At 39.1% G+C, this 12677-nt stretch overlaps 1 protein-coding gene across 6 annotated transcripts in view; it reads left to right on the top strand.

The window, feature by feature from the left end:
* Positions 1-12677, top strand: part of ENAH (ENAH actin regulator) — a 134636-nt gene that overhangs the window by 55325 nt on the left and 66634 nt on the right. For all 6 annotated transcript variants that reach the window (XM_066381279.1, XM_066381264.1, XM_066381289.1 and 3 more), the window contains 2 exons: positions 6869-7034; positions 12481-12658. In XM_066381279.1, the coding sequence (XP_066237376.1) occupies positions 6869-7034; positions 12481-12658 (344 nt within the window). The remainder of the gene's footprint in view (positions 1-6868; positions 7035-12480; positions 12659-12677) is intronic.

The raw sequence follows: 12677 nt of genomic DNA, 5'->3' as shown, positions 1-12677 counted from the left end.
TGCTGTACTTCTAACATCTATTCCTGTATGCTTCCCTCTCCTGTGTTTCTAGTACGCTCAAACGCCACCATGTGTCCATCACACTCAGGTCTTCATGCTACCATTCTTGGTCTTCGTGCCACTTTCCTGAATCCCTTTTCTATCTATGTAGTAGCTGGGGTCATCTTTTAAAAATGTAAGCCATGTTCTGCTTCAAGCCCTTGAGTGGCTTCCCAGTGCACTTGGAGTGACATGCCAACTCTTTTCTGTGGCTCAGATATTACCTCCACAGAGGGTTGTCCTTGTTCAAAGATTAATGAATACTCTGGGAGCTCAGGAGTGTGCAGTTAATTCTGGCTTTGGAGACCCTGGAAAGACTTAACAGAGAAATGGTACTTGATCCAAGTCTTGATAAATAGGATTTCATTAGATGAAATTATGTACCAAACAGCATTTAAAGAATGCCTACTGTGTGCTAGGTGCTGTCATTGTCATGCTTTCTTGGACAAGTAATGATTCATGAGTGATGTCTTTGAAAGGAAGTTGCGATTTTCAAAGACTTGGCTTTATGGCAACCTCAGTAAATAGCACATACCAGAATAGCCAAGCCATTCTTAATTTGCTTAAGTACCAGGAAGCTTTTCATTTACTTGTAGCTTTGAGAAGGGAATTTGGCAACCATTCTCTACCATTATATGTATACATGTTCAGGAAATTTGACTATATTCAGGAATGAATTACTTGACAAAGCCACAGAATTGTAATGTAGTGTTGTGTTTTTATGCTTCTGATGTTATATTATTAAAAACCAAAGTTAACATCAGGAAGAAAAACTGTATTGACTGTGTATAGTATATCAATTGCATTTGATCATAAAATGAAATGTTTTTATAACTAATTTAGTGCCTGATCTTCACAAAACTATTATTGAGTAATTTACTGATTTAATCTTTGTGTAGTTCCTTTACTGACTCCGGATGTTGAAGGTTTGACCATGTGTTCATTTTGAGACTTGTTATAATGCAGAGAGAACAGTCGTATGATGAGTATAAAATTTTTGTTGTTTTTGCTGTGCTTATTTTCTTTTCCTTTTTGACTCTTCAGCAGTGTGGTTCTTACATCTTGCCTTACTTCCTTGTTACTTTTCCTTGTAAAACTCACGTGTATGTACAATTTCAGCATTTCAGAAATTCCCTTGTTGACTTTTTCAGTTAAAAATCCTCCAAGAGAAAGCGGGGAATTCTTATCAGGAGAACTTCTGAGCTGTTCCTGGCATTCCTCTATTGCTTGTATCTACACAAATGTGCAGTAGTTATGTTGTGACCAAGCCAGTCATACTTTTTTTAAAAAAATATTTATTTTTTAAAATTTTTTTAGTGAGAGGAGGGGAGGCAGAGACAGACTCCCACATGTGCCCGACTGGGATCCACCTGGCAAGCCCACTAAGGGGCAGTGCTCTGCCCATTTGGGGCTCTTGCAACTGGAGCCATTTTTTAGCAGGTGAGGCAGAGGCTACTGAGCCATCCCCAGTGCCTGGGGCCAACTCACTCTAATCAAGCCATGGCTGCAGGAGGATAGGAGAAGAGAGAGAGTGAGAGAGAGAAGTGAGAAGCGTAAGGGTGGAGAAGCAGGTAGACGCTTATTCTGTGTTCCCTGAATGGTAATTGAACCTGGGAGATCCACATGCTAGGCTAGTGCTCTATCACTGAGCCCAACTGGCCAGGACCAAGCCAGTCATACTTTAAAGCAGAACTTATTAAATAGTTCACTGGGTGAGAGAAATGGAAAAAATAAATAAAAACAAAAAATGTATAATATGAGAATGGTATAGAAAGCTAGTTATTACATTTATAATATATTAAAGTGCATTGTCTTTAGTTTGAGATTTTTAAGTTCCAAAATATCGTCATTTTATTAAGGTATGGTGACCCCTCCGCTCCCCCAACCTCCTATCTAGAAAGCAGCCCAAAATATTGTCAACCCTCTATATTGATTTACCCAATCTGTATTTGAGGTTTATGGGTCCATGAAATCCAAAAATGGGGTACCCATTGGCTTATTTTGTGTCCACCTATAGTTGGAGCTGGTATATTGAGTTGTTTTCTTCTCACATCAACAGCCAGTTCATCTATTTTTTGATACCAACTTACTGGGTGTCTCAACAATTCAGTTCAACTGTGGCACTGTCTGGGGTTAGCACAGACTGCACAGGGTAGGGGCTCAGTCCCACAAGACTGTCCCCACACCGGACACCAGCTGCCAATGGGACATAGGCTAACCTTGTAGGCCCCACTGACTACAAATTCAGATGTTCCTAGGATCCCCCTTCAGGTTTGATAATTCGCTAGAATGACTCCAAGAACTTAGAAAGTACTGTATCTACCATTACTGGTTTATTATAAAGGATGCAACCCAGAGCGGCCAGGTGGAAGAGATGTAGAGATCACGGTATGGGACGGTTGCACTTCCCATGCTCACTCTGGGCATGTGCTGCCCAGCACCTCAGCGTGAGCTGGTTTGGGTGTTGTTACAGAGGTTTCATTACATAAGCTTGGTTGATGAAATCATTGGCCATTGACGAGTGAACTCAATTTTTTTTTTTTATAAATAAATTTTTATTTTAATGGGGTGACATCAATAAATCAGGGTACATACATTCAAAGAAAACATTTCCAGGTTATCTTGTCATTTAGTTCTGTTGCATACCCATCACCCGAAGAGAGATCGTCCTCTGCCACCCTCCATCCAGTTCTCTCTGTACCCCCCCCCCCCCCCCCCCTCGTAACCACCACACTCCTGTCCATGCCTCTTAGTCTCGCTTTTATGTCCCACCAATGTATGGAATCCTGCAGTTCCTGTTTTTTTCTGATTCGCTTATTTCACCCCGCACAGTGCTACCAAGACTCCACACGTGTGAACTCAATTTCTGGCCCTTCTACTCTCCCCAGAGGTGGGGGTAGGTGGGGTGGGACTGAAAATTTCAACCCTCTAATCATGACTTAGTATTTCTAGCAATAGCCCCCATCCTGAAGCGAGAGTCATCTCATTAGCATACCAAAGATACTCTTACTGCTCGAGATGCCAAGGGTTTTTAGGAACCCTGTGCCAGGAACCAGGACAAAGACCAAGTATTTTTTATACCACAGGATGTCTGTCTCTAGTATGGAAAGGTCCTCAGATGTTGTGGAAAGGAATGGAAAGATTTGACTTGAATTTGTCACTAAGAACCACAGTGGGCAATGCCATCTGTTCCTGGTTGGGCCTTGATGTGGCTTCTTTGAGTGCCCAATGTCTTCTAGGACTGCAGTTATTTAGGCTTAATCTGTTCCTTCTCAGCTTGCCACATGGCTATCACTACTTTTCCAATAGCACCTCAGCTCTTACCTGCATCTTATTTTTTTCTTCTCTTTAACCTTGAAACCAGAAAAATACCCATGTTCATGCTGCTTGTCACTGTTCAGCCAAATAAGCAGAGACAGGGATTGCATCTGTATGGGCACTTTATTCAGATGGACAGCAATCTGAGAAAGATGGGGTTCTCTACTCAAGCACCATCTTAACACCTTGTCTCAACCAACCTTTTTTTGTAAGGGGATGAGAAGGGTTGGTAAGAGGTTTAGAATTTAGGGAAAAGTTATTAAAGTTGCAGTGTGTAAGGCCAGTAGCCACGGCCACCATCACAGCTGCCTGGCCTGTGCAGGTTCACATTAGATTCGCACAGTTGGTAATGAAACAACAGAGCCAAGAACTGGTGGGCCATTATCTTTAATCCTAGCTTGCACCGGGCCGGCAAGTAAGAACACACACTGGGCTCCAAAACCCACTCATTCAGTGCTCACAAAGCTACTGACTTATCTGAGTTTCCTAGAATCAAAGGTTTCTAGCTCACTAGCCTTATTCACCTCTGTTCCCCATCTCCTTCTTTCTGCACAAACTGCACAAACTGGCTTCTCCTTCAGAACTCCGTCATCTTGGCTGCTTCTCTTCTCCTCCACGTGGCCTTACTCTGCTCTCCTAGAACGAAATCCCTCTTCCCCGGAACAAAGTGATCTCTCTTCCTTTTAAAACCTTTTGGTGTGAAAGCCCTCCCCCAACACATATTAACATAATCACAACCATCCCAAGCAATCACCTGGGCAGCGCCATCTTTAACAAAGTGAGCATAATATATTTTATCTGCCCAACACAGTCCAGGATTTTTTCTAGTGTTTTTTTCATCTGCTGACCAGTAATACTTGATCTGTGTCCTTGTCAGCAGGCATTCCATCCTTGGAGCATTGGGGCTTAGATAACATTTTGTTCGTGGCTTTCCTGGGTCTGGGACACAAAGGTGGATTGCTTGCAGCCTTGTGAAGTCATGTAGGCCTATTCATGTATCCAGCTCCTGGAACAAAGCTTTTTATTTGCATCAATCATTAATCCTGTATTATTATAACTAAATGCTGCCATTGCTAAAGCTAAATTTCTAACGCTTGAGTTCCCTCATCAGCCTTGGCTCTTCCTACTGCTTCTTGGCTCCCATTTGGAGTTAGCTGTGTATCCTTAACATCTCATTTGGAATGTTTTTTTCCATCTTCATTAGAAAATGAATCAACTGAATTTCTTTTTTGCATTTTTGGACTTGGATTGCTATTTTATGTTCATTTGAAGATGTCTTTGTTTCCATGGCTGTAGCTTTCTTAGGGAAGTTGAAGTGACCAGACATTTGATTGTTGACTAGGTGGTTAGTGTAATAAGCACCAGTTAAAAGCTATGCAATTAACTATGTGCTTCAGTCTTTGGAAGGTCTCTGGGTACCCACTGCAGAGCATTGGGGGAAGGAAGGGGTGGACAGAGAAGTTGGGACAGCATATCTATCTATCCTGGTTTGGGGTTTTTTGTTATATTTTTTGAAAACTTTTCCTTCTTTTTTTGAGCTCTGGAATTACCTCTTTACAAATAAGGGTGTGCTATTGCCTTGCTTGTGTGACCCCACTGGGACTTTCTTGAAGAGACATTATTTCTTGAACCATGGGAAACATACTGTATGTACAAAAATAATAATTTTGAAAGCTGGAAAATGCTGTTATTAATTTGCAGATTTGTTTACTGAATTGTAGTTTATAATTAGTAGTAAATTTGTTTCCCATTGTGTGCTGTGAGAGGCACTTTACTTTGTTTCCTGTAATCTTTCTATATGGTTATGTAAATGTCACTTGATGTCTTTCTCTTGTGAGTGATGAGATTTCAGTGTTGTACTGACAAAAACACTCTAATCAGGCTTTAAAATGTAATTCAGGCTTTAGTCATTGGCTTGTTTTTATTCCCAAGACTATTTTACCAAAAACATTTCAGTGCAGTATAAAAATTTAGACCATCACTGGGTTTATTTCAGTGTTTGTGCTGCACAAATATTGCTACAAGTCTTTATAACATTTCTCTAATGGAAAAATTACAAACAGAACTCCACTGGTCTGAAGCAGTGTATTGCTTAGTGCTGTGACCTCTATGTCTCCCATGATCTTCTGTCATCAGATCACCCGGCAGGTCAAATAAAACACATACATAGAGTGTTGAGAGATGGGGCCGAAGCGTGGGTAAGGGAAGAGGTCGTGAAAGTGACTTTTTGTTCCTGAGGACACTGGGGAAGAACCCACATGACTTACTGTTTAAAATCTTTGAGACTATAAAGTAGTTGGAATAAGGAAAGCTTTTGTTAAAGATGGGATTGGACAAGCTACTGGGGAGCATCTGCATTAACTGCGGCTTAAACATCAGATAAGTGTTCTGTGTGGGGATTGAGTTAATAGTTACCACAGAGTTAATGTACCTGTTTTCTTCTGTTGCTCACTTTTTGTATTTGATTTCTTTAAAAAATAAAATATGGGATGAAATAAAGTAAAATTCAAATTTTGTTTTTTATTTAGTGGTATTTGAGAATTTTTAAAAGATGAAACTAGTGTCTGATATGAAATTAAGATCATCTTGCCTCATTTATTCATGTATCTCAGTCTTGCTTGGTAACACATATTTGAGATAAAGCTGAGGTTTGAAGACATCTTAGAATTGCTCTTTTTTAAAAAACTTATCTGTGAAGGTTAGAATTAATTAGAAGGATCCCTAAAAAGCATCTTATTTTAATTTTTCATTCTTGTAATGCAGTTTTTAAAAACATTTTAAAATTACTATTTATTGAATGATTTGAGAGAGAGATTGAGAGAGAGGGAAGCATTCATTGTTGTTCCACTTAGTTGTGCATTCACTAGTTGCTTCCAATATATGCCCTGACTGGGGATGGAACCGTCAACCTTGGTGTTTGGTGACAACGTTCTCACCAACTAAGCTAAAGGGCCAAGGCTACTTTTTCATTTTTAAATGAAGGAATTTGAAACATACGGTGTTATCTTGCCCAAGGTGAATCAAGGCCTGAGTCACATTGCCATCCATTGATGGGTAGTGACCAACTCCATATCTTAAGGGGCAGAGAGAGCTTATCAGCATTTGCTATATTGAAGCAAGCCTGGTGATAAAAACGGTTTTCAATAAAGGATTCATGGAAGGACACCAGTACTATGATATAAACACGTATACAATTAAACAAATGATTAATTTATACTTGTAGTTGTAGTCAGTTTTAATGAGTGTGTGAGATACTTAAATTTAGAAGAAAACATTTTTTTGTGTTCTGTGTGTGTTCATGGATCCTGATCTCATCACGTTGTATCCTTTAATCCATTGAACTGTACCCATCAGGGCAGGAAGCTCTGTCTTGTTCACTGTTGTTTCTAGCACCCAGTAAAGCAGTAACTGTTGACTGACTGCTAGGCTGGCTAACCGATATTTTTGGGTATCTGGGCAACTTAGCATATTTTAAATATCTCAAGTTTTCCTCCTTTCTTTTTTTAAACAGTGAACAGAGTATCTGTCAGGCAAGAGCTGCTGTGATGGTTTATGATGATGCCAATAAGAAGTGGGTGCCAGCTGGGGGCTCCACTGGGTTCAGCAGAGTTCATATCTATCACCACACAGGCAACAACACGTTCAGAGTGGTGGGCAGGAAGATTCAGGATCATCAGGTAAGGGTCTGTTAACTTCTTAAAAGTCATGTTGTAATTACAGAAGGACTTGGTGTAGTCAGTAAGATATAATTGTTTAAAACTGTAGTCAGAATAGTCTGTTTGGGGGAAAACATAGATAGTACCGAGGAACAGTCCTAAAAGTATCTAAATGTTGACAAAAAAGAAAATGAATATTTAAAAGTAATTAGAAAGGCGTCTGTACAAGCAAAGCAATTTCCATATGAAACACTGACATTTTTATTCATAAGAGAAGCAAACTATCCAGTTTTTGACAAATGGAGTGTTTTTAAAATGTTTGGAAATTTGAAAACACTTCTAAAAAATTCATGACACTTAGATGAAATCATTACGAAGATAGGAAAATGTTTAGAAAGTAAGAAAGTACTTAGACCTGAGTGAGAAGATATTATATATAGAAACCTGTGGGATGTCTAAGTTGTGCTTAATGGACAAGTCGTAATGACGTAGAGTGAGCTTAAGAAGGAGGCAGAAGGAACTACTAAAAATAAATAAAAATTATTAACATAAATCTGTCCTGCTAAATAGAAAAATTGGCAGAATCACACAGGAAAAAGAGTAGTTACAAATAAACAGTACTGTATTAGGATTGGAAAAGATAGAGCTATAGATACAGTAAGAAAATAAATTACCTTTTTCTTTTTTGGTAAGAGAGACAGAGGGACAGACAGGAAGGGAAAGAGATGAGAAGCATCAGTTCTTCATTGCAGCACCTTAGTTGTTCATTGATTGCTTTCTCATATGTGCCTTGACTGGGGGGCTTCAGCAGACTGAGTAACCCCTTGCTGGAGCCAGCGACCTTGGTTCCAAGCTGGTGAGCTTTGCTCAAACCAGATGAGCCCGCGCTCAAGTCGGCGACCTTGGGGTCTTGAACCTGGGTCCTCCACATCCCAGTCTGACACTCTATTCACTGTGCCACCACCTGGTCAGGCAGAAAATAAATTGATAATATTTTGAACAGCTTTATGCCAGTAATTTGGCCATTTTGTAGAAAAATATACTTACCAAAATTTGCAGAAAAGTAGAAAAACTTAATAGACCTGCAATCATAAACTATATCAATAGTTAATAATCTGCCTAAAATTTAGAAAATAGAGTTTAGAACATTTACAAACAAAATCTAAAAGTCTTCATAACACTACCTGAGGCTTGTGCATTTCTGATGTCAGAAACATAGAACAGTTTTAGAGGAAAATTATAACCCAGTCTCAATTGTAAACATTGACATTGAAGACCTTAGTAAGATATTAGCAGACCAAATTCAGCAATGTATATATATAAAAAAGACCACCTCTGGACCAAATAGGGTTTATCTTTATCTCAGTAATATAAGGATAGTTTAGCATTAGATAACCTAGTAATATAATTTACCAGGAGAAAAACTGCAAGAAATGAGATTCAGGGAAAGCATTGATAAAATTAAAATCTGTAGGGAATAATTCTCAGCACCTTTGGCATAAAAATGAATTTTATTAAACTAATAAGGATGATTAATATAAATATACAGCAAACATTTTACATGACAGTACAGTGTAATAGGAGGATTGCCATTAATCTCAGGAGTAAATTGAGGATTTCAGCCTTAATCACTTTCATTTAGCATTGCAGTGGAGGTAACCTAGTGATATGAAGATGAAGAAATAGAAGCTATAGGGATTGAGAAGGAAGAAACAGTGCTGAAATTATTCACTGGTGAAACTGTCTATGAAAACATCCCAAGAGTATGAGCAGAGATAAAATATTAAAACTAAAAGATTATTCAGGCCCTGGCTGGTTTGCTCAGTGTTAGAGCATCAGCCTGGCATATGGAAGTCCCAGGTTTGATTCCTGGTCAGGGCACACAGGAGAAGCAACCATCTGCTTTTCCACCCTGCCCCCCCCCCCCCCCCCCCCCCACACACACACCTCTGCTCATCTCCCTCTCATCCCCTCCTGCAGCCATGGCTCAAATGGTTCATGGTTCGAGCACTTTGGCTCTGGGCACTCAGGTTCGCTCCGAGGCTTTACCTCAGGTGCTGAAATAAATAGCTCCATTGGTGAGCAATGGAGCAGCGGCACCATATGGGTAGAGCATCACCCTAGGGGGCTTGCTGGGTGGATTCTGGTCAGGGCTCTTGCAGGAGAGTCTGTCTCTGTCTCCCTGCCTCCTGCCTCTCACTTAATTAAAAAAAAAAAAGATTGTTCAGCACGGTTGCTGGATACATATCAGTGTCTAAAAATCAGTAGCATTTTTGTATAACTAGCAATAAACAATCAGAAAATACAGTTTTATAGAAATACTGCTTAAAGTAACAGAAATGATAATATACCAATGAATATATCAATAAAAGTTGGTTTCCTCTCATTTTTAGATTACCTTGTTACATTTCTTAATGGTTATCAGTCTTTTCTAAGTGGAAACATGTTATTATAGTTTATTGAATAACATCTAAACTTTCTATTTAAAAAAATCACCCATTTGTTTATAGAATGGAACATATACAAATGAAATATATAGATATTAAAATATTTCATTTTCTACATTTATTAAGTGACTATTTTGTGGTAGCACTGTGATTAGGTTATATAAGCATAGTAGAGCTCCCAACCTTGAAAGAACAATGCAGTAAGGATGGGGATGCTGGTTAAGCATGTGAGGAAGGAAATACAGCAGGTTGTTATGATCTGAAAGAAAGAGCCATAGAAATGAACCTGTGGACCTGTGTTTGCTAGAGGTATGTGCTAATTTTGAAAGAGGAGACTGAGAAACTAAATAGATTTTGGGGAAAGTCATGGGACTAGTAGAGCAAAAATAGAAAGTTAGGCCCTGCTAACGAGATGGTGTTTTATGAGAGAGAAAGGGTTGTCTTGGTAATCCTCAGGCCATGATGTGGGACCCAGAAATCTCATAGGCTGGGAAGAAGTTTGATTCAGAATTAGATTGGCCCTTACAGCTCAGCCTCAATCATTACATTCACTTTTGGATCAAGGTGATTTAAGACTTAGCTTTCCTCTCTGTTTGCCAGAAGAAAATGTACATTTTCCCTAGAAAAAATATAACATTATTGTAGGCCTCAAATTTTCCTTCCAGTTGTCCATACGTAATGTCTGGCATTCAATCAAAATACCCAGACAGATGAGGAAACAAGAGGAACAGTAATTGAGCAGACCTACTGGGAATCCATTTAATGAAACTATCAGAAAGTGACTTTAAAATAACTATGCTTAATATATTTAAGGAAATACAAGACAAGATTGAGAATTTCAGCAGAAACTGGATACTTGAAAAGAGAACCAAATTGAAATGTAAGAATTGAAAAATAAAATAACTGTAGTTAACAATTCAGAGATGGGTTTCACAACAAATTAGAAACAGCTAAAAAGAATTAGTAAACTGGAATATAGGTCAGAAAAAAATATTCAGACTGAAGCTAAGATATTTTGAGAGAGAAAAATGTACTGTAAAAAGAACTTAAGTGACAGAAGGGAATGGAGTAAAAAAAAGGATACTATATATCAGTATATATGTGTAATCAGAGTCCCAGAGGAGAGGGGAGAGTGGGGCAGAGCAGTAACTGGAGAGGTAATGAATAAGAATTTTCAAAAGTTGTGAAAGTTGCCTGACCAGGTGGAGGTACAGAGCATTGGACTGGGATGCGGAGGTTTGAAACCCCAAGGTTTCCACTTTGAGCGCAGGCTCATCTGGCTTGAGTGTGGGCTCACCAGCTTGAGCACGGCCTCATCAGCTTGAGCGCAGGGTTGCTTGCTTGAGCATGGGAACATAGACATGACCCCTCGGTCGCTGGCTTGAGCCCAAAGGTCGCTGGCTTGAAGCCTAAGGTCTCTGGCTTGAGCCCAAGGTTGTTGGCTTGAGCCCAGGGTCATTGGCTTGAACAAGGGGTCACTCACTCTGCTGTAGCTCCTCTCCACCCCCCCCCCCCAAAGGCACATATGAGAAAGCAATCAATGAACAACTAAGGTGCCGCAATGAAGAGAGATAAGAAGCATCAATTCTTCATTGTGGTACCTTAGTTGTTCTTTGATTGCTTTCTCATATGTGCAAGTGACCCCTTGCTCAAGCCAGCAACCTTGGGTTTCAAGCCAGTGACCGTGGAGTCATGTTTATCATCCCACGCTCAAACCAGTGATTCTGTGCTCAGGCTGGTGAGCCTGTGCTCAAGCCCGATGAGCCGGTGACCTCAGGGTTTTGAACCTGGGTCCTCTGCATCCCAGTCTGACACTATCTACTGCGCCACCACCTGGTCAGGCTGAGAAACATTTCTTAAATGGTACAAAAGGCATTAACTATAATATAAAAGAAATGATTGCAGATTTGGACTGAATTTAGAATGAATGAAAGTTAAGTACTTCTTTTCCTCAAAAGACACCATTAAGAGCAATAAAGAAAGTTGGACAACTAAGTAGAAAAATGGGCAAGAGATTCAATTTAAGCAGGTAGCCATAAAAGATGATATTCAGATAGCCATTAAAACATGAAAAAGTACCAAAACTCATTAGTCATCAGGGAAATATAAACTAGCACCACAAAGATATAGTATTACTAAAATAAAGACTGACAATATGAATTGTAATGTTGCATTGTTTGTGTAGTTTTGCATGCTGTTGCATTTGGCTGCAGAAGTGAAATTGATAGAACCAAATTGGAAAGCTACCTGGAGTTTTCTACTAAAGGTGAACCTATCTATAGCCTGTGGTAGTTCCACTCCTGGGTATATGCCCAACAGAAATGTGTAAAAAAAGACATAGTTAGGATGCTTATAACATCACAATTTTTAATATTCCTAAACTGCAAATAATTAAAATGTTTGTTAATGGGAGAATGGCTAAATAAACATGATTCATACAACGGAACACCATAACATAATGAAAAAAAACCAAACCACAACTACATGCAACGGATGACTTCATAAATACTTTTTGAGGGGAAAAAGGGCAGATACATTCCAATATTTATTATGTAACTCCGTTTATAATATATAAAAATCCTAAAACTGATCTATGATATTAGAAGTGTGGCTAGTACCTTTAGGCAAGGTGAAAGGAATTAAGAATGATGTCCTATTTCTTGAGGGGTTTCATTACATGGGAATGTTCACTGAGATACATGCTTAAATTTTATACATTTTGTGACTCTATAATACTACAATACACATGCTAAACTATATTTAATGAGGGATATAGATTTTCTTTTGTTTTGCTTATTTAGTGTTTCAAAGCCACACCTTGTAACAGGAGACAGCTTTGCTTCCATCAGTCTGTTACTTCAGCAGATTGATTTTACCCTAGGAAATTGTTTTAACCATTTTTTTTGCCAACATCTGCGGAACAGATTTGAATGAATGAATATCTAATCAGTCAGTATTTGTTGACTTTGTTGATTCTGCCAATTATTAGATTGACTTTTAAAATAATTCCTGTCTTTTAGGTGGTGATAAATTGTGCCATTCCTAAAGGGTTGAAGTACAATCAAGCTACACAGACCTTCCACCAATGGCGGGATGCTAGACAGGTGTATGGTCTTAACTTTGGCAGCAAAGAGGATGCCAATGTCTTTGCAAGTGCCATGATGCATGCCTTAGAAGTACTGAATTCACAGGAGACAGGTAAGGTGCCTGTGGTTGA

The sequence above is a fragment of the Saccopteryx leptura genome, chromosome 1, assembly GCF_036850995.1.
Source record: "Saccopteryx leptura isolate mSacLep1 chromosome 1, mSacLep1_pri_phased_curated, whole genome shotgun sequence".
In the NCBI taxonomy this organism is placed as follows: domain Eukaryota; kingdom Metazoa; phylum Chordata; class Mammalia; order Chiroptera; family Emballonuridae; genus Saccopteryx; species Saccopteryx leptura.
This window is presented reverse-complemented; position numbering and strand designations above follow the sequence as displayed.